Below are 18,926 nucleotides of genomic sequence, written 5' to 3' on the forward strand. Positions count from 1 at the left end.
AGAATGAAAAAGGAGAAATTACAACTGACACCGCAGAAATACAAAGGATCATAAGAGACTACTAAAAGCAACTATATGACAACAAAATGGACAACCTGGAAGAAATGGACAAATTCTTGGAAAGGTACAACTTTCCAAGACTGAACCAGGAAGAATAGAAAATATAAACAGACCATCACAAGTAATGAAATTGCAACTGTGATTAAAAATCTTCCAACAAACAAAAGTCCAGGACCAGATGGCTTCACAGGTAAATTCTATCAAACATTTAGAGAAGAGCTAACAATTATCCTTCTCAAACTCTTCCAAAAACCTGCAGAGGAGGAACACTCCCAAACTCTTTCTATCAGGCCACCATCACCCTGATACCAAAACCAGACAAAGATATCACGCAAAAAAAGAGAAAATTACAGACCAATATCACTGAATATAGACGCAAAAATCCTCAACAAAATACTAGCAAACAGAATCCAACAACACATTAAAAGGATCATACACTATGATCAAGTGGGATTTATCCCAGGGATGCAAGTATTCTTCAATATATGCAAATCAATCAATGTGATATACCACATTAAGAAATTAAAAATTGGGCTTCCTAGGTGGTGCAGTGGTTGAGAATCCGCCTGCCAATGCAGAGGTCATGGGTTCGATCCCAGCTCCAGGAAGATCCCACGTGCCGTGGAGCAACTAAGCCCATGTGCCAAAAAAAAAAAAAAAAAAAAGAAATTAAAAATTAAGAAGCTTATGATCATCTCAATAGATGCAAAAAAAGCTTCTGACAAAATCCACACCCATTTATGATAAAAACTCTCCAGAAAGTGGGCATAGAGGGAACCTACCTCAACATAATAAAGGACATATACCACAAACTCACAGCCAACACCATTCTCAATGGTGAAAAACTGAAAGCATTTCCTCTAAGATCAGGAACAAGACAAGGATGTCCAGTCTTGCCACTATTAATCAACATAGTTTAGGAAGTCCTAGCCATGGCAATTTAAGAAGAAAAAGAATAAAAGGAATACAAATTGGAAAAGAAAGAAGTAATACCGTCACTGCTTGCAGATGACGTGATCCTATACATAGAAAACTCTAAAGATGCCACCAGAAAACTACTAGAGCTAATCAATGAATTTGGTAAAGTTGCAGGATACAAAATTAACACACAGAAATCTCTTGCACTCCTATACACTAACAATGAAAGATCGGAAAAAGAAATTAAGGAAACAATCCCATTTACCATTGGAACAAAAAGAATAAAATACCTAGGAATAAACCTACCTAAGGAGGTAAAAGACCTGTACTCAGAAAACTATAAACTCTGATGAAAAAAATCAAAGATGACACAAACAGATGGAGAGCTATACCCAGTTCTTGGATTGGAAGAATCAATATTGTGAAAATGACTACTACCCAAAGCAATCTATATATTCAATGCAATCCCTATCAAATTACCAATGGCATTTTTCACAGAATTAGAACAAAAGATTTTATAATTTGTATGGAAACACAAAAGACCCCAAATAACCAAAGCAATCTTGAGAGGAAAAAAAAAAAAAAAAGGAGTTGCAGGAATCAGGCTCCCTGACTTCAGACTATACTACAAAGCTACAGTAATCAAGACAGTATGGTATTAGCACAAAAATAGAAATACAGAGCAATGGCACAGGATAGAAAGCCCAGAGATAACCCACGCACCTATGGTCACCTAATCTATAACAAAGGAGGCAAGAATATACAATGGAAAAAAGACAGCCTCTTCAATAAGTGGTGCTGGGAAAACTGAACAGCTGCATGGAAAAGAATGAAATTAGAACACTCCCTAACACCATACACAAAACTAAACTCAAAATGGATTAAAGACCTAAATGTAAGGCCAGACACTATAAAACTCTTAGAGGAAAAGACAGGAAAGACATTCTTTGACATAAATCACAGCAAGATCCTTTTTGACTCACCTCCTAGAGTAATGGAAATAAAAACAAAAATAAACAAATTGGACCTAATTAAACTTAAAGTTTTTACACAGCAAAGGAAACCATAAACAAGACAACCCTCATAATGGGAGAAAATATTTGCAAATGAAGCAGTGGACAAAGGATTAATCTCCAAAACATACAAACAGCTCATGCAGCTCAATATCAAAAAAAAAAAACCAAACAACAACCCAATCCAAAATGGGCAGAAGACCTAAATAGACACTTCCCCAAAGAAGACATACAGATGGCTAAGAGGCACATGAAAAGATGCTCAACATCACTAATTATTAGGGAAATGCAAATCAAAGCTACAACGAGGTATCACCTTACACAGGTCAGAATGGCCATCAACAAAAAAATCTAGGAGCAATAAATACTGGAGAGAGGGTGGAGAAAAGGGAACCCTCTTGCACTGTTAGTAGGAATGTAAATTGATACAGCCACTATGGAGAACAGTATGGACATTCATTAAAAATAAAAATATAACTACCATATGACCCAGCAATCCCACTGCTGGGCATATACCCTGAGAAAACCATAATTCAAAAAGACACATGTACCCCAATGTTCATTGCAGTACTATTTAAAATAGCCAGGATATGGAAACAACCTAAGTGTCTACTGACAGATGAATGGGTAAAGAAGGTGTGGTACATATACACAATGGAATATTATTCAGCCATTAAAAAGGAACAAAACTGGGTCATTTGTAGAGATGTGGATGGACCTAGAGTCTGTCATACAGAGTGAGGTAAGCCAGAAAGAGAAAAACAAATATCGTAATGCATGTATGTAGAATCTAGAAAAATAGTACAAATGAACCTAGTTCCAGGGCAGGAATAGAGACACAGACATTGAGAATGGATGTGCGGACACAGAGGGGAAGGGGAGAGTGGGATGAATTGGGAGATAAGATTTGACATAAATACACTACCATGTGTAAAATAGATAGCTAGTAGGAACCTGCAGTATAGCACAGGGAGCTCAGCTCTGTGTTCTCTGATGACCTAGCTGGATGGCATGGTGGGGGTGCGGGTGGGAGGGAGGTCCAAAAGGAAGGGATATATGTATACATATAGCTGATTCACTTCGTTGTACATCAGAAACTAACACAACATTGTAAAGCAATTACACTCCAATAAAAAAGATGGGCAACAAAGAAAGTCTCCCTTTAAATTCAGATTACTGAAACATTCAAATAGTGTAATTTATCAAAATGAAAATAACGCTCCTTTTTCCTTTAACCATGAAAATATCAAGCTGTCCCCAAGAACAAAAGTCACATATACAAAAATAGCTCTTTCATATAACTAACATTGCTTGAAGACCTTTAGTCTTTTAGATTTTCAAGTAAAACAGTGATAGAACAATCAGGCAGTATTCAATTAAGAAGTAAAATAATATATGTTTAGAAAATTGTAATTCCCCTGTTGCTTCTGACCCTAGGAAGATTGTTGTGGAAATATTCCCTTACCTTGTAAGATGGCAGGAAACACAAAATTCCTTGGCTCACAGTTTGGCACACAGATAACAAAAGTGCTCCCACTTCATCCTGGAACTCAAATGTTTCCGTGTGCTGGAAGGTAGCACAGAGGTTGCGACCCTTGGGGCCTGACCCAATGGTGCCAACCCAAACCTAGAATATAAATATGTTCGCATTAGAGTTATGCTTAAATGATGCAGACAAAATAGCATTTAGTTGGGAGCCTTAATTACATGTACGTTAAAAAGAGATCAATCAAGAGGTTTAGTGAAAATTTATTAAGTTGTTGGGGTTTTTTTCCTATTACTTTTAATTAATTATATATAGATTTAACTTATAAAAGTTTTACTTTAGGCAGACTACTGACATTCACTTAGGATGAAAGAAAAACAGGTTTTACTTATTTATTTCCTTAATAGCTTTACAAAACAAAGCATGTAACAAAATTTTGTTGGATGATGGGAACAAATAAAATGAATAAATCAGAAATGAATCCAAAATAAGAGATGGGGGCTGGTACAATCTGCTATAGGTAAATCTCTAAGACTCAATTATGAGAGGAACTACTGTTTCACAAACTCCCTAATGCTCAAAGATCTATAGTCATAGAAAATCAGACCCACCAAATTTTACAGTTGTGCAATTCCTCTATATTCACATAGATCTAGCCTTAGTATAGTTAATTTGACTAAGAGAAAGTACACATTTTATTAGTATTCTGAAGACAAAACAAACACTTCAGATTGTTGAAAATCTAATACTCCTATACTTTGAAATGACAAAAAGACTGAGATATATTTTGCAAGATGACATCTGATGGACACCAGTTTAATCAACTTTAAACCAAATGATCAACTAGTAATAAGACGAACTGATATTACACGTTTCATGATAAGATGCAATGTTCCTAGCAGCATTACTTACAACAGCTAAAGATATGGGAGCAACCTAAGTGTCCATCAACAGATGAATGGATAAAGAAGATGTGATACACACACACACACACACACACACAAACACACACACACACACACAATAGAATACTACTCAGCCATTAAAAAAACGAAATTTTGCCATTTGCAACAACATGGATGGACCCCTAAGGGTATTAGGATCCCTGGAGAGCATTAGGCTAAGTGAAATAAGTCAGACAGAGAATGACAAATACTGTTTGCCATCATTTACATGTGGAATCTAAAAAATAAAACAAACAAAAGAATATAACAACAGGAAAAGACTCAAATAGAGAGAACACACTAGTGGTTAATAGGTGGGGGAAGGGCAAGATAGGGGTAGGGAATTAAGAGGTACAAACTACTATGTAGAAAATAAATAAGCTACAAGGATGTATTGTCCAGCACAGGGATAATAGCCAATATTTTATAATAACTTTAAAAGGAGTATAATCTATAAAAACTTTGAATCACTATGCTGTAAACCTGAAACTAGTATTGTAAATCAAGTATAGTTCAATCTAAAATAAGAAAGAAAGAAAAAAAAGAGAAAAAGAAAAACAAAACTAAAGAGACACGAAAACCAAATGCCATATATAATACTTGCCTGGATCCTGGATCAAGAATAAGAAAAACAAATAGGTATAAAAGACACATCAGGAACACCTGGAGAAATACAGATTCTACTGTATCAATTTTAAATTCCTTGGATATGATCATAATATTGTGGTTATGCAGGATTATGTACTTCTTCTTAGGAGAAACATGCTAAACTAATTAAAGGCAACATGTCACGATGTTTACAAATTACCTTCTAATACCATATTCAAAATTAATGTAATCAACACTTTGCAACACTCTTCTCTCCCTTTCTCTCATATGTGTGTGTGTGTGTGTGTGTGTGTGTGTGTGTGTGTGTATACAGATGCAATATGTTAATAACTGATGAATCCAGGTTAAGGGTATAAAGATATTCACTGTAGTAATACTATTTTTTCCATTTTTCTCAAGTTATATTGTTTTAAATAAAAAGTTAGGGCAATCAACAGAAGAATGGACAAAGTATGATATATATACACACACACACAATTGGAATATTACTACTCAGCCTTAAAAAGGAAGGAAATTTTGATTCATGTTACAACAAGGATGAAACCTGAAAACATCATGCTAAGCGAAATAAACTAGTCACAAAAAACTTGTGATTCCACTTACATGAAGTATTTAGAATAGTCAAATTCACAAAAACAAAAAGTAGAATGGTGGTTACCAGGAGCTGAGAGGAGGGAGGAATGGAGAATTATTGTTTAAGAACAGAATTTCAGTGTTGCTAGGTGAGAAAGCTCTAGAGATTGATTACACAACAATGTGAATACACTTAACGAAACTGAACTATTTACACTTAAAAATGGTTAAGATGGTAAATTTTATGATGTGTTTTTTATCACAATTAAAATAAAAAATAAAGTTTTTAAAAATTGGGGGAAATATTATAACAGAATCCAGCTGAACAACTAGCATTATTATTATTATTATTATTATTATTATTATTATTTAGTGACATTATAGGTGAAACAGGCTTTTGTGCACTAGATTGAGAATATAGAACCTATAATAACATTCTTTTGAATAAACATATGTGGAATTTACTAATTACTTCCCATATTTATTTGAGCCTCTAAAGAAAATAACTTGAAAACATGGAACATGTATTTTTCCTTTGCTACTGCTTATAGCAATGTTTCTAAACAGGAGCATTCTGGCATTTTAGAAAGCACAATTCTTGGTCATATAGGAGTTTAACATTCAAGGCCCTCACCTACTGAATGCCAGTAATTCCCACAAATATTTCTTGGTTGAAAACAATAGCTCTTTATACAGAACTTGAATTGTATTAGGTCCACAGGTGGTATTAAGCATGTAGCTAACCACTTTAAACTACTCCATGAAAAGAAACAGAAGGCAGATTAACAAATGAAAATTCAAATATTCTTAGGAAAATTAAAGTAACATTTATATGGTATCATTATAAAAAAATTGAGCTTAAGTCACAGGACTCATAAGAATACTTTTAATTCATTTCAGATTTAATTCATTTCAGATACTGTTCAACATGTGCTGAACACTTGCTAACTAACACCAGATACTAATTTAGGTGCAATGGAAGATGAGGATGTAGAAATTAGAATAAGGATATACCATAGTCTAACAGAAAAGAGAAACACAAATAAGTACACAATTAGGAACTACAGTAAAAAATAGAGTTGAATTTTTGTTTTCTTTTTAGTTGTCATTAAAAAATTTAAACATTTCAATAAGGAAATTGCAATACAGTCTTTGCATCTAAAGTGTATATTTTTACTCACTGGGTTGAAGGAATGCTATTTATTGGTATTTCCTTTTGTTGATAAATCTTTTTTTCTAAAACTGAAATGTTAACTTTCCTATCAGGATTTGTTTGCTAATACTTCAGTTACCTTTTAATTTATTTATAGACAATTATACTGAGGTAAAAAAAACTGAGTCTTCAAAAAATAAAAAAAAAAACCCAGCTAACCTGTGAGTTATTAATGACATGATTAGCCTCCAGTTGGATAGTAAATGTAACACCAAGTTCTGATGAAAAGGATTTCATTGGTGATAATGTCCCAGATGTCAAAACAATCGTCCAAACCTTGCCATTAATATCTGAAAAGGCCTAAAAGAAAACAACATTAGATACATAAAATCAACTTTAAAAGAGTCAAGCACATTTATTTACTTGTTGGTACTGAGCAAGAAGACAAAATTTTCATTTACAGCATGATAAGCTTACCACAGCTGGATTCAAGCACCAAAAATTTAGCACGTGAACTGCTGTTTTCTGTCGCAAACGTTTCTTATTTTTTGGTAGAACCAAGAATGCATCTTTATCTGAAATATCAGTGTGATTTATCCAACAGTAAGTCTGTTGAATAGCGACTTTATAATCATCTGCAAACCTAAATGAAAATAAAATGATTATTAAATGGCAAAACTTTAGATAACAGTGTCCTCCAACAACAATCCAAACCACTAAATCCAGCAATCCTGATAGAAAATAAGCCATTAAACCTTAGAGTCAATCCCCTCTTACAGAGGTTAGATATCTAACCATTCACCCTTCACTACTTCCCATCCCTGTGTTCAAACATTACATAAATCATGGCAGAGACAGAATTAAAATGCAAGCCTCCTAACTCCTAGTTAACAGCTCTCTGTATTCTATGTTACATCATTAGTTATAAAATAGTTAACAGTATTATTGTTAAAGAAACTATAAAGTGGGTTAAACTTTTTTATTGCATGAGGAAATAGAAAAACAATTTTTAATGAAAGTTTAAGAAACTAATTTTTAAGTTCCTTTAAAATGTGGATCTCAGTCTTCATCTATTTTTAATGAAAGTACTAAACCAGATGATCTCTGTGATCTCATCCAGCTTATAATATCTCTCAATAAGAGGCTATAAACACCTAAGCATAAACAGAATAAAATTTGGTATTCTCTACCATGTCCTCACAGTAATACTGTTAATTTTACCCTTAGAGAGATCAGAATTCAAAGTTCAAATCAGGAACCCTGCACTGTGTGGAGAGAATTTTATAAAAATACTGGGAGCTGAAAGTATAAAACCCTTAGAAGAAAACATAGGGGAAATTCTTCGTGACATCATATTTGGCTATGTTTACTGGATACTAAAAGCATAATCAACAAAAGAAAAAAAAACTGATAAACTGGACATGATCAAAATTTTAAAACTTTTGTGCACCAAAGAATACTATCAAGAGAGTGAGAAGACAATTCTCAGGACAGGAGAAAATGTTTGTAAAGCAAATATCTGATACAGGATTAATATGCAGAATAACTCCTACAAGTCAACACCACCACCCCCGTTCAAAAGTGGACAAAGGACCTGAGTAGACATTTCTCCAATGAAGATACAGAAATGGACAATAAGCACATGAAAAGATGATCAACATCTCTAGCCATTAGGGAAGTGTAAATCAAAACCATAAGGAGATACCACTTTATACCCATTAGGATGACTATTATTGAAAAAACAGAAAATAATGTGTTGGCAAGGATGTAGAGAAAGTGGGAACTCTTGTGCATAACTATGTAAATCTAAAATGTGCAGCTGCTATGAAAAATAGTACATGGGCTCCTCAAAAGTTAAACACAGAATTACCATTTGATCCTGCAATTCTACTGCTAGGTATGTACCCAGAAGAACTGAAAGCAGGGACTCAAAAAGATACTAGTATATCAATGTATGATCACTGCAGCATGATTCAATAGCTAGAAACAATCCACATGTCCACCAGTATAAGAATGGATAAGTAAAATGTGGTACATACAAACAATGGAATACTATTCAGTCATAAAAAGGAATGATATATGTTACAACATGGATTAACCTTGAAAACATTATATTGTATGATTCCACTTATATGAGACACCCAGAAAGGGCAAATCCATAGACACAAAAGCAGGATAGAGGTTACCAAAGGCTGCGGTGAGATGGAAATGGAAGATACTGTTTCATGGGTATAGAGTTCCTGTTTGGGATGATGAAAAAGTTCTGGAAATTGACAGTGGTGATAGTTGCACAACAATGTGAACACACTTAATGCTATTAAAATGTACATTTAAAATGGTTAAAATGGTAAATTTCATATTATGTATATTTTATCATTAAAAAAACACTTAAAAATACCGGAACCAGGTAACGCCATAACTTAAGGAGTAGTGTGTGGGGAATTGACTGCTTTTCATTTCCCACATTTCATTAAATAGAGACTTTATGTAATAAGAGACTTTCTGACACTGGAAGAAATATATCTAAATTATACTTAAAAGAAAACTTAAATTTAGTCTTAGAGTCCTTTAAATTTGATGCTGAATTAATTAAATGTATTTATTTACTGGTTTCAATACTCATTTTCATTAATAAAAACTAATATCAATTGACTGAGTCTGTGCCAGTAAATAAGGGCAATATTTATACCAGTTGTTTATCATTATCCTATGTACTCATATAAAATTAGTAGGTATTAGACACATGCTAGCACCGAATAAGGGTAATATTTTTAAGAGGAAGAATATAGACCAGATACCTTTACTTACCTGCTATTTTGTCTAAAAAGATAGTCAAGCACCATAAAAAGTCCTTTGAGCATTATTTGAGTTGAACCACTAATAATAGGTACTTCTCTTGCCTCCTCTTTACCATGAATTGATGAGACTTTTTCTTCTTTTTGCAGGACAGCAGAAAAATGTCCCTACAAAAAATTACCGTATTAAGTGTACGGGGGAGGGGAGGGGAGAGAAAGAGGGGAAAAATAAAATTCTTAAAACTGTAATAAAACCCAAATGAAACATAAATTGAAATTTTAATCAAACATTAATATGCAAATGCTAACAATATACTTTGAATTCCCATATATTCTCAAATTCTCTTCAAAGACATTTAAGTAAGAACTTACACATTTAGGGGGTTCTTTACTTCTTCAGGCAATTAGGGTTTTATTCAGTGCCCTTCAAAAGCAATGAACTAAATAAAAATGTACCACATGGGTTTTTCTTGTTGTTTTTGGCTGTGTTGAGTCTTCGTTGCTGCGCATAGGCTTTCTCTAGTTGTGGGGAGCGAGGGTTACTCTTCATTGCGGTTTGCAGGCTTTTCATTGCAGTGGCTTCTCCTGTTGCGGAGCAAAGGCTCTAGGCACGCAGGCTTCAGTAGTTGCAGCAATCAGGCTCAGGGGTTGTGGCACACGGACTCTAGAGTGTAGGCTCAGTAGTTGTGGTGCATGGGCTTAGTTGCTCCACGGCATGTGGGATCTTCCCGGACCAGGGATTGAACCTGTGTTCCCTGCACTGGCAGGTGGATTCTTTACCACTGCACCACCAGTGAAGTCCCCAAATGGTTTTTAAAAAGCTTAAAAGATTTGATATGCCACCTAAATGCCTGAATTATTTCCAGGGAGTACTCTGATACTGAGAATAAAATGACTGTGACAAACAAAATTAAAAGAACAACTCAAAGAAAGAATACATGCTAAATACAAAATGTATGCTAACTGGCTCATTAGTTTCTATGTGGCTCATAAGCTTAAATACAGATGGAAGTGTGGACATTATGACAAAATAATAAACAGAAAAATGTTTTCCCACATTGTAAAAGAGAAAACTCTGAATATTGAAGCAATAAAAGATACTGGTGACAACTCTGATGTTTGACAATAAAATGTGTGTTTAATGAAAATAAAATGGGGAAATAGTTAAGGAAAATAAGACAGATAAATTTCTATAATGAGATACATTGTGAAATAATAGGTATCTATAAAAGTAAAATTAGTCCACTGAACAAAACATTAAATGATACAAGTATATTTTTCAAAAAGAAACAAAAAAGACAACATGAACCTGGAAAAACATTCGGCACTAAAAGTTACTAATGAAAAACAAGTATTAAATTGTTCTTTTTAAAAAATCAAGTTCCCTGAGAATCACCTTACATGAAGGCTACTATTCCTCTCTGATACTGGCAGACAACTGACAATTCAATCTGTAAAACTACAGAACTTCTGAACTCCTGAAGGTAAGGTACTATAGTGGAAACAAAAGGATTGAATGAAATTCTACATACTGAACCATGCAACAACTCCAAGGCTACTTCTGGCTAGGTTACCTAAACAATGGCAGCTGGGTTCATAGATAAATAGAAAACTAAGCAAATGGGGAAATACACACACACACACAGAGGTAACTATTACTTTATAGGAAACCTAGAGTTGTATTAAAAATTTAATCAAGTAACTTACATGATATTACTATCATGAACTATGATAATATATATACATGATGATATGCACACTGAATATTAATACAATTATGCTGAGAAAATGGAGAGTCAAGAAAGGGAAAGAAGGGGGGAGGAAAAGGAGAAAGAGAGGGAGGGACAGAGATGAAAAGAGAGGGTGAGTGAGTGATTCTAAGTGTGTGTGCATGTGTGCGTGTGCATGTGTAAAAGAGAAAGTGTGTGTGTGTAAAGGAGCTAAATCATCATCATACTTAATGGGAAGTCAATAGAGAATATAAAAAATTGAAGACTCGAAAGTAGCAGAAATCACATGTTATTTAGAAAATTGGGGTTAAATATCAGAGGAAGCACGATAAGAGTTAAAAGACCACTGAGAAGTGAAAATTGGGATAGAGGAGTGGAGCAGATGAATGCTCTTCCCAATAGTACTAATTGACTTTTAAATTATGTTCATATGTTACTGTGGTAAAAATTAACTCCTAAAAGATTTAATAATCACAATGATGAATTTATTAGGATCAAAGGAAATCTCCTTAACCTAAATTAAAAAATAACTAAAAATCCTACAGCATCATAACAAAGGGAGTTCAACTCGAGGATGGATGATGCCTTAGAGGACTGGGACGGGGAGGGTGGGGGGAGTCGAGGGAGGGAGGGAATACGGGGATATGTGTATAAAAACAGATGATTGAACTTGGTGCACCACCCCAAAAATAATAAATAAATAAAATTTAAAAAAAATCCTACAGCATCTATGGAATGAGAAAAGCAAATCATATATCCAATACACTGTTCATATCCAGAATATATAAAGAACTCACAGTCAACAATAAAAGACAATCCAATTTCAAAATGGGCAAAGGATTTGAATACAGATTTCTCCAAAGAAGATACATAAATGGACCATAAGCAGTTGAAAAACTGCTTGACATTATGAGTCATTAGGGAAATGAAAATCAAATCATATTGAGATACCACTTCATTCCCCCCACTTCATTCATTTCATTATAATAAAAGAGATAATAACAAGTGTTGGTGAGGATGTGGAAGAAATAAGGATCCTCATACATCGTTGATGGGATTGTAAAGTGGTACAGTCCCTTTGGAAAAGCTTGGCAGTTCCTCAAAAAGTTAAACATTGGACCATATGGACCAGCAATTCTATTCCCAAGTATATACCCAAGAGAATTGAAAATATATGTCTACACAAAATCCATCTATGAATGCTCACAGCTGCATTGTTTATAACAGCCAAAAAGCGGAAACAACCAATAATGGATAAGTAAAATACAGTATATTCATAAAATGTAATATTAGTAATAAAAAGGAATGAAGGGGCTTCCTTGGTGGCTCAGTGGTTAAGAATCCGCCTGCCAATGCAGGGGACACAGGTTCGAGCCCTGGGCCAGGAAAATCCCACATGCCAAGGAGCAACTAAGCCCGGGCACCACAACTACTGAAGCCTGCATGCCTAGAGCCCATTCTGTGCAACAAGAGAAGCCACTACTGCACTGAGAAGCCCACACACCACAACAAAGAGTTAGCCCCCACACTCGGCAACTAGGGAAAGCCCGCGCAGCAGCAGGGAAGACCCAAAGCAGCCAATAAATAAATAAGTAAATAAATAAAGGTTTTTAAAAAAGGAATGAAGTATTGATGGATGAACCTACAACACAGATGAACCTTAAGAACATTATGCAAAGTGAAAGAAGGCAGTCACAAAACACCATATATCATGTTTCCTTTTACATAAAATGTCCGGAATAGGTAGTTCGACAGAAACAGAAAGTAGAATTAGTGGTTTCCAGGATCTGGAGTAGGAGGAAATGGGAGTGACTGCTAAATGGGACAAGGTTTCTTTCTGGGGTGATGAAAATGTTCTGAAATTGGACAGCAGTGGTAGTTGCACAACTCTGTGACTACATGAAAAACCACTGAATTGTATACTCTAAAAGGGTAAATTTTATGGCATGTGAATTATAACTCAAACTGTTAAGAAAAAAATAAAAATAACTTTTAAAAAATACAGCAAGACATATTGCTAAATGGTGTAATACTAGTAATAGGGTCCCTTTAAAGTAAGCAACAAGATCAGGATGTCTTTTTCATTGTGATGAATAAGGTACCAAAAGCTTAAGCCATCAAAGTAAGAAATGAATAAAATGTGAAGGACATGGAAAGAAAGAAAATAGTCATACCCATAGACAGGATGACTGTTTACATAGAAAATTTAATAACCTATAGATGAACCTATAGGATAGTCCAACAAAGTAGTTGATTACAAGAATCAACTACCATTCTATGGACTTCCTAGGTGGCACAATGGTTAAGAATCTGCCTACCAATGGAGGGGACATGGGTTCAATCACTGCTCCGGGAAGATCACACATGCCACGGAGCAACTAAGCCCATGCACCACAGCTACTGAGCCTGCGCTCTAGAGCCCATGAGCCACAACTATCGAGCCCCTGTGCCACAACTAATGAAGCCCACGCGCCTGGAGCCTGTGCTCCGCAACAAGAGAAGCCACCACAATGAGGAGGCTGTGCACCACAATGAAGAGTAGCCCCTGCTCGCCGCAACTAGGGAAAGCCCATGTGCAGCAATGAAGACCCAATGCAATCAATCAATAAATAAATTTAAACAAAACAAAACAAAAAAGAATCAACTACCACTCTTATACACTGAATTAGAACATGCAATTTCTGAATTATACCATTTGAAAAAGAAACAGAAACTTTAACTTAGGAATAAATCTAACCAAAAGCACCTAGGACTTTAAAAAATTATAAAATTTTATTGAAAGATATATAGAAAGAGATAATAAATGATTAGAACTATATCTTGCTCATGAACGGAAAAACTTCATGTTGTAAATTCATCAATTCTTTCTAACTTTATCCATAAGTTCAATGCAATTCCAGTCAAAATTCCAACAGAATTGTTCATAGAACGTTATAAGGTAATTCTAACATTCAAATGGCAGAGTAAGGCAAAGAACAGCCAGGATCATACCAAAGGAAGATAAAGTGAGGAGATATGCCCTACCGTGCATCAGCATTTTTCTAATGCTACAGTAATTAACAAATAGGATAACTTAGTTAAATAGAATCAAAGAACACAATAGAGTACAGAAATAAGTTTACACAAAAAAATGAAAATCAGATATGTGGCAGAAGTGGCATTACAAATCAGAGAGAAATGAATGGACTATTTAGTAAATGATGCTGAGAAAAGGCAAACAGGAAACAAAATGGATTCCTTATTTCATAACATAAACAAAAATAAATCCCAGGCTGACTGAAAACATTTATTGAAAAAAAACTTTAACACTTTTAGAAGAAAATGTTGCATAGCCTAAGAAAAGCTTGCTTAAGCTAAACTCAAATATCACAATTCATAAAAAACATTGATACGTGTGAATGCACTAAAATTTAAAAACTTAAAAAAAAAACCATAAACAAACCAGACACAAGACTATACATACAACAAGCAACAAAGAATTAATATTTAGACTATATAAAGGATACAATCAGAGATATATACAAAGATATATTTTTAAGGATGTTTGTATCAGAACCCTTTCTTATTCTGGGAAAACTGGCAACAGCCTATGTTTCAAATGCTGGATTAGCCAAATAATTCAGAATATGTGCACTCACAAAAATGTTACACTGCAACTAAAAGTTATGTGAAAGAATTTTTATTAAAATAGTAAAGTACTCATAACATGTTACTAAATGAAGAGGTAAAAATAAACGTATCATCTTAAAAATTAATTTATGTTAAGTGAATAAATGCATAGAAGACGACACAGGTAGACATATATCTAAAAGTCAACAGTTATCATTTTTAAGTTTAAGAGTATTTTTTTTCCTCTGTACCTTTCTGGTTTTTTCCTTTTTTTTTTTTTAATTTATTCATTTATTTATTTTATTTTTGGCTGTGTTGGGTATTCATTGCTGTGCTCAGGCTTTTTCTCTAGTTGTGGCGAGTGCAGGCTACTCTTCGTTGCAGTGCAAAGGCTTCTCAGTGTGGTGGCTTCTCTTGTGGAGCACAGGCTCTAGGTGTGCAGGCTTTAGTAATCGCAGTACACAGGCTCAGCAGTTGTGGCACGCAGGCTTAGCCGTTCTGCGGCATATGGAATTTTCCCAGCCCAGGGATCGAACCCATGTCCCCTCCATTGGCAGGCAGATTCTTAATCACTGTGCCACCAGGGAAGTCCCATCTGTTTTTTCCCTTTGACATATATTTTATTTGTACATTTTTTATAGAGTGCACGTATTTTAAGTGTACAGGTCATTAAACACAAGCACATGCACACATACATGCACACGCATGTAACTAAAACTAAATCAGGATTCAAAACATTCCTCAAATCCCAGAGTTCCCTTGTGTTCTTCTCAGCCCAAACTACTTGTTACCCCTGCACAGTGGTAGCCAGCATTCTGACTTCTATTAGCATAATTATGTTTGTCTGTTCTTAAACTTCATAAAAATGAAATCATACAGTTTGTACTCTTTTGCAACACTACCTGACTTCAAGACTTACTATAAAGCTACAGTAATCAAGACAGTGTGGTACTGATGAAGGAACAGACAAGTATATCAAAGGAAAAAAATAGAGAGCCCAGAAATGGGCCAACACAAATATAGTCAACTGATCTTTTGACAAAGGAGCAAAGATAATCCAATGGAGAAAGGCTGGTCTTTTCAACAAGTGGTGACACAGTAACATTTACATCCAAAGAAATGAATCTAGACACAGAACTTATACCCTTCACAAAAATTAACTCAAAATGGACCACAGACCTAAATGCGAAATACAAAACTATAAAACTTCTAGAAGAAAATATAGAAAATCTAGGTGACTTTGGTTTCGGTGATGAGTTTTTAGTTGCAACATCAAAAGCAGGAGCCATCAAAGAAAAAAATTTGAACTTTATTAAAACTAAAAACTTAAGCTCTGTGAAAGATTCTAGGATGAAAAAATAAGCCACAGGCTGGGAGAATATATTTGCAAACACATATATGATGAAGGTCTTGTATACAAAATACCCAAAGAACACTTAAAACTCAACAATAAGAAAACAAACAACCCAATTAAAAAGTAGGCAAACTATCTAAAGAGATACCTCACCAAATAAAATATATAAGTGGAAAATAAGCATGTGAAAAGATACTCCACATCATACGTCATTAGGGAAATGCAAATTAAAACAACAATGAGATACTACTATATATGTTAGAATGGCTAACATTCAAAACACTGACAACATCAAATGTTGGCAAAGATGTGGAACAAAAGGAACTCTTATTCACTGATGGTGGAAATGTAAAATGGTACAATCACTTTGGAAGATACTGTAGCAGTTTATTGCAAGCTAAACATAGTATTATCATACAATTCAGCAATTGTGTTCCTAAGTATTTATCCAAATGAGAAGAAAGTATGTCCATACAAAAACACGCACACAAATGTTTATAGCAGCTTTAGTCATAATTGCGCAAACTTGGAAACCACCAATATGTCCTTCAGTAGGTAAATGGATAAACGAACTGTGGTACATACACACAATGAATGTAGTTCAGAAACAAAAAGGAATGAGCTATCAAAACCACAAAATGAATCTTTGTGGTTTGATATCTTAAATCTTAAATGTATACTGTTAAGTGGAAGGAATCTTAAATGTATACTGTTAAGTGGAAGGAATCTTAAATGTATACTGTTAAGTGGAAGAAGCCAGTCTAAAAAGACCACATATTATATGATTACAACTATATGACATTCTGGAAAAGGCAACACTATGGAGTCAGGAAAAAAAAAAATCAGTGGTTGCCAGAGGTTTAGTAGAGGGGATAAGATGTTTTGAAGGGATGAATAAGTGCAGCACAGAAGATTTTTAAGGCAATGAAAGTATTCCGTATGATATTATAATGGTCAATACATGACTTTATGTTTTCATAAAAACTCATAGAATTATACAACACAAAAAGTGTATCCTGCCATAAACTATGGACTTTAGTTAAAAATAATGTAACAATATTGGTTCAACTGTAATGAATGTACTACTATTGCAAGATGTTAATAATAAGAGAATCTATATTATCTGTGTGTATGTGTGTGGCTGGGGTGGTAGTATATGAAAATTCTGTCCTTTTTGCTCAATTTTTCTGTAAACCTAAAACAACCTGTCTTCTGTAAACCTAAAACAACCACTTTAAAAAGTAAAGTCAATTAATATAAATAAATAAGAACAAAAGAGAAAGGAAGAACATTTTCACCTGCAAAAAAACCAAAAAACCACAACAAACCCCCCCCCCCAAAACAAACACTCTTTTGAGAATAGTGTTAAGTCATGAAGCTCTATCCAGAAAAACATACAGAAGCACATACTCATAAAATTTGAATGTAATTTCATAAGGCTCACAGTATCCCATAGCCCACCCCATGATCTCTCTATACCCAGCTTTATAACCTATAAATTAAGGAGAATAAAATACAAATTTCTTACCATTTTATTTTCCAAATTTTTAACTTTTATAATTGACAAAATATTTACAACCTAAAAATACTGACTTCTTTTAGCTTTAAACAAAGCAATTAATCCCATATTAATTAAGCCATAATTCCTTCAAACTAATAATGCTACTTTTTCATCCATAATTTATGCCATCACTTAAAGATTGTCAAACTTATATAATAAAATAAAATTTTAAAACAAATTGCTACTTTTTTTTGTACTGCATTAACTATTCACTATTAAGTCACTTCTAATTCACGAAATAAATTTCACAGGTAGAAAAAAAACAACTTACCTGCAAAATGGGAAAAGTTGCAGTGGTGATGCCCATTTTATATAAATTTAAGAGCATTTCACTTCCACTCCATATTTTACAGGATGATTCATAATCCCTTTCCACAAGATGTTTAGAGTTTTCTTCTAACCAACTGGAATAAAATAAAACAATTCCATCAACCAGTGTCATCCTTATGTGCACTACTTCAACAGAACAAAGAGAAATGTGACACATTGATCTGTACCCCTTGAAGCTCTTAGCACATAAATGTGGATTAATTAAGACATATTTTAAATAGCATGCGTGTTTCATACTGCAAAGTAAACATATAGCTAAAAAGTAAGCTTTTACTCAGATAAAGAGAAAGAGGCATATGATTTCCCATTTGTGTTTTGAGGATTTACACTGCTTTACACAAACACAAACACACACACACACACACATCTGTGCATTCAATGAGTGCTTAAATGCCTGTATTATGCCAGACACTATACTGGGTAGTAGAAATATAGCAGTAAATAAAATAGGCAAGGTCCTTATTCTTATGGAAATTAGATTCTACTCAAGGGAGGCAGAAATAAACTTAGAAGCAAATATATGAAACAAGAAAATATCCATGGACAAGGTAGTGATAGTGATATAATGAAAATAAACCAGATGAATGTAATCTAATTGCTACTTTAATTTGAATGTCAAGGAAGCTCTCCTTGAGGTGACATTTATTCTAACTGAATACAAAGGGTAGTCAGGCATGGGAGGATCAGGGAAAAAGACAGTACTCCAAGCAGAAGGAATACCGGGTGCAAAGACCCTGGGGTGATTAACAAATTTTGCTTATTTGAAGACCTGAAAGAAAGCCAATGTAGTT

General features: G+C 34.3%; 1 protein-coding gene across 6 annotated transcripts in view; it reads right to left on the bottom strand.

Annotated features, from left to right (window-relative positions):
- Positions 1 to 18,926, bottom strand: part of BRIP1 (BRCA1 interacting helicase 1) — a 189,185-nt gene that overhangs the window by 100,541 nt on the left and 69,718 nt on the right. For all 6 annotated transcript variants that reach the window (XM_057715256.1, XM_057715253.1, XM_057715254.1 and 3 more), the window contains 5 exons: positions 18,077 to 18,209; positions 9,565 to 9,719; positions 7,234 to 7,399; positions 6,976 to 7,116; positions 3,457 to 3,618 (listed from right to left, as the gene is read on the bottom strand). In XM_057715256.1, coding sequence (XP_057571239.1) covers positions 3,457 to 3,618; positions 6,976 to 7,116; positions 7,234 to 7,399; positions 9,565 to 9,719; positions 18,077 to 18,209 — 757 coding nt within the window. The remainder of the gene's footprint in view (positions 1 to 3,456; positions 3,619 to 6,975; positions 7,117 to 7,233; positions 7,400 to 9,564; positions 9,720 to 18,076; positions 18,210 to 18,926) is intronic.

Source organism: Hippopotamus amphibius, chromosome 17 (assembly GCF_030028045.1).
Source record: "Hippopotamus amphibius kiboko isolate mHipAmp2 chromosome 17, mHipAmp2.hap2, whole genome shotgun sequence".
Taxonomy (NCBI): Eukaryota; Metazoa; Chordata; class Mammalia; order Artiodactyla; family Hippopotamidae; genus Hippopotamus; species Hippopotamus amphibius.